Source organism: Asparagus officinalis, chromosome 7 (genome assembly GCF_001876935.1).
Source record: "Asparagus officinalis chromosome 7, Aspof.V1, whole genome shotgun sequence".
NCBI classification, from domain to species: Eukaryota; Viridiplantae; Streptophyta; class Magnoliopsida; order Asparagales; family Asparagaceae; genus Asparagus; species Asparagus officinalis.
The window spans coordinates 76,139,052-76,142,247 of NC_033800.1; the positions used below are offsets into that span (position 1 = coordinate 76,139,052).

A 3,196-nucleotide genomic window follows, 5' to 3' on the forward strand; every position below is an offset into this window, starting at 1 on the left:
CTGGGATGCTCAGTGGAAATTTTGAAAGTTAAGGGGGATTTTGTGAGACACCCAAAGTGGTTTTGGTTGGGGGGGAAAAGGTTCAGGAGGATTTTTTTGGAAAAACCCCCAAAGTTCAGGGTTTTCTTTTGAAACTTACCCTACTCTCTAAGTACTTCCGATTTGCTAAATCTTGTTTGGCCTTTGGATAATAGCAAGTGGGAAGATGGAAAACTGAGGTGGCAGCTGATGCAGCATTTATTTTCTTCTTGTTTTGTTCGGTTACCAGGAGAAGTTAAGAGTAGAAAGTGGGCAGTTAAAACTAAATGATAAGAGAGCGAATAAAAAAACTAATCTCTCTCCTTCACTTTCCATTTACTTTCTCAAAAAATTTGAGAAAGAGAAAGGGTTAAAATGCTGATGTGGCACCATCCACTTTCTTACTACTTCCCGATCACTTTCCACCTGCCAAACTGGAAAAAATTAAAATTACAAACTAAAAAGTGGAACCACTTTCCAATTTTCAATCCAGTTTCCATTTACTTTCGGGTTGTCAAATATGCCCTTAAGTAGTTACGATTTGAACTAAACTACAGATTGATGGTTTAGGTATGAACTTATTTTTCAGTCTTTTGACTGATGATTAACATAATAAAATGCAGTACAGAGTGAACTGATATTAATTTGACTTTCTTGGGCAAGTATATATAAAAAAGAAAGAAAAAAAATCATCAAAACGCATCTAATGTTGTCACTTGTCATTACCCTTCATAAAAACCTTCAGCACGGGACAGAAGTTCAACAAATGATGCCATTTCAGGGCGATTCCCCTGAAAAATCTGAAACAGGTCTGAGTATCAAACTCATGAAAAGAAAATTATATAAATGAATCAAGAATTCTAAAAAAATAGAAATTTACCAGTGGATGCCCTGCAGGTCCAGTAGTAGTTCCACTTTCCATACAAAGGCAGAATGGACATGCATACTCATTTGCCATACCAGCAGCAACAAGCGGTGGCCCCATACATGAAAAATGGTAACTGTTCCATCCAAAATAAGTTAAGATGATTAAAAAAACCATTATAATTACTACAAGTTAGACCACATATTAGTGACTTATAGTGACCTCTTTGACATTCTCAACTTGGTGAAAATTTCATTTAGAAATGCAAATAAACTATTCACTAATGGGTGTTTTATTTTACCTGGAACAATAATATTTTCATAAGGGCCCTTTTCATTCAATAAATTCCACCCACACCTGGGTCATTCGGCAAGTTCTACTTTGTGCGAGTTCCTCCTAATGTACTATAAGACAAAGATCCTAAGGTTTTGTTTGATGGGAGATAATAACCAAATTAACTGTCATATGGACCCCTTATCCTATTTTTCTGTGGTTGAACTCCAGCTGGAATAAATCAATGAACAGGAAGCAATGATAAATCTGCATATTAGATGAAATCATCAGGGAATACGTTTGTTACAAACCCTCACAGGGGATTGTGGTCTTGAGGACAAACCAAAATAGGTCCATTGACAAAAATGACTATTCTCCCTGAAAAACTTATCAATCTATCTGTTTCTCACAGAATATGCTCGAAAACTTCTGCATTGTGTTATTACATACTAAAGGAAATAGATCAATCTATCCGTAATCCAGTGTAGAACAGCAAACACCCGTTTCGCTTGCAGCATCATAGTATGTACAATGCCCAAGACATTATCTCATTCTTTTAACTAAACAGTAGATCCAAATGCATTCTTCATATGCGTTTGTGGTCACATTATTTGAAGTAGAAAGATATACAATCAATAATACTGTAGAAGGCTAGCATTTTCATACAACAAACAGCTTACCAGTCCTCACAGGTTAGACATGTATATGCGTTATCTTCAGAATCATTTGGGCAACATACACAGAATGCTTTTCTAGAACCTACAGGACCCCGATAGATGCACAAAGCTTTAAGCAAGGTACCTTTGATCTGCAGAAAAATGAAAATGACATTTCAATATCTACTAGGAAACAACATTTTGTAACGGCTAACAGTGATGGGTACATGAAACACAACACACTTTTCCAAGCTCAGAGCATAAAGAACCAAGGTCGCCCACCAAAGGCTCCGCAATTTTGTGGCACTGGCGCATCCATTTGTCAACTTTTTCAACTTCATCTGCAACTTTATGCAACTCTGGACAGTCAAAGGCATCAGATTGCCCAAGATCCTGCAAAAATGCAATCCTTATGTTATACACTATGTAGCACGGACACGGATCCGACACGGCCATCCGACACGCCGACACGAGACAAATCCTAAAAAATACATAGGATACGTGTTCGACACGTGTGTCCGACACGGACACGACACGACACGGCTTCATGTTATGTGTGTCCGTGCTTCATTCGACACGTGTGTCCGACACGGACACGACACGACACGGCTTCATGTTATGTGTGTCCGTGCTTCATAGGTTATACACCAATAGAGGTTTGAGATTTTTTTCAAGGATGAAGCCATGGGTTATACAGAGCAGATAGGAACAGCCGCTAAAGACTATATAGTCTACGCTCTGAACAAGAAGATAGTAACGTATAATTCTAAAAATGCATGAAACCATTACTTAATAAATCAAGTACTAAAAAAATTTGTTTGTCTTCAGGATGAATTGAATCTTATCTTACCTATGAAACTAGTATGTGAAATTATTTCTCATAAGAAAGCTTGCAAATTTAAATAATAAATGAACAAAGAAATTTTCAAGGAATAGAAATTAATAAATTGATGGATTTATTGTTCATCTTTTTACTTGGAAGCTTTGAGTCTTCTTTTTGGACACTTGATGAAACGTGAACAGATGAATAATTATCCATCTTTGTGCTGGATATTTGAGCCATATTTTTGGATATTTACGATGAACATTATTCATTACCAGGGATACTGCTACTTCTACCTCTGTGTGTATGCATGTGTGTGTGTGTGTGAGGTACTAGAAATGATCTTCCAACTCATTTGGCAAACTGAGCTGCTAAGAGATATTAAGTGGTAGGTCCAAACCATGACGTGAAGTCTTTAAAATTCTATGTGCAATCTATTAAATACAATAAAGTCAGACTATCAGATAATAGAGATTGCTAATATGAAAAGAGATGAGTTTACCTTTAGCTTCATTAAGGAGGTCCAAGATTGTGCAGCAAACTGGTTGAAGAAAGCATGAA

The 3,196-nt window shown here is 36.8% G+C and overlaps 1 protein-coding gene across 1 annotated transcript in view; it reads right to left on the bottom strand.

Moving 5' to 3' along the window:
* Positions 1-3,196, bottom strand: part of LOC109847387 (lysine-specific demethylase 5A) — a 40,868-nt gene that overhangs the window by 3,201 nt on the left and 34,471 nt on the right. The window contains exons 23-27 of the mRNA XM_020416619.1: positions 3,138-3,194; positions 2,056-2,205; positions 1,837-1,964; positions 899-1,019; positions 745-818 (exon numbers count right to left, since the gene is read on the bottom strand). Coding sequence (XP_020272208.1) covers positions 745-818; positions 899-1,019; positions 1,837-1,964; positions 2,056-2,205; positions 3,138-3,194 — 530 coding nt within the window. The remainder of the gene's footprint in view (positions 1-744; positions 819-898; positions 1,020-1,836; positions 1,965-2,055; positions 2,206-3,137; positions 3,195-3,196) is intronic.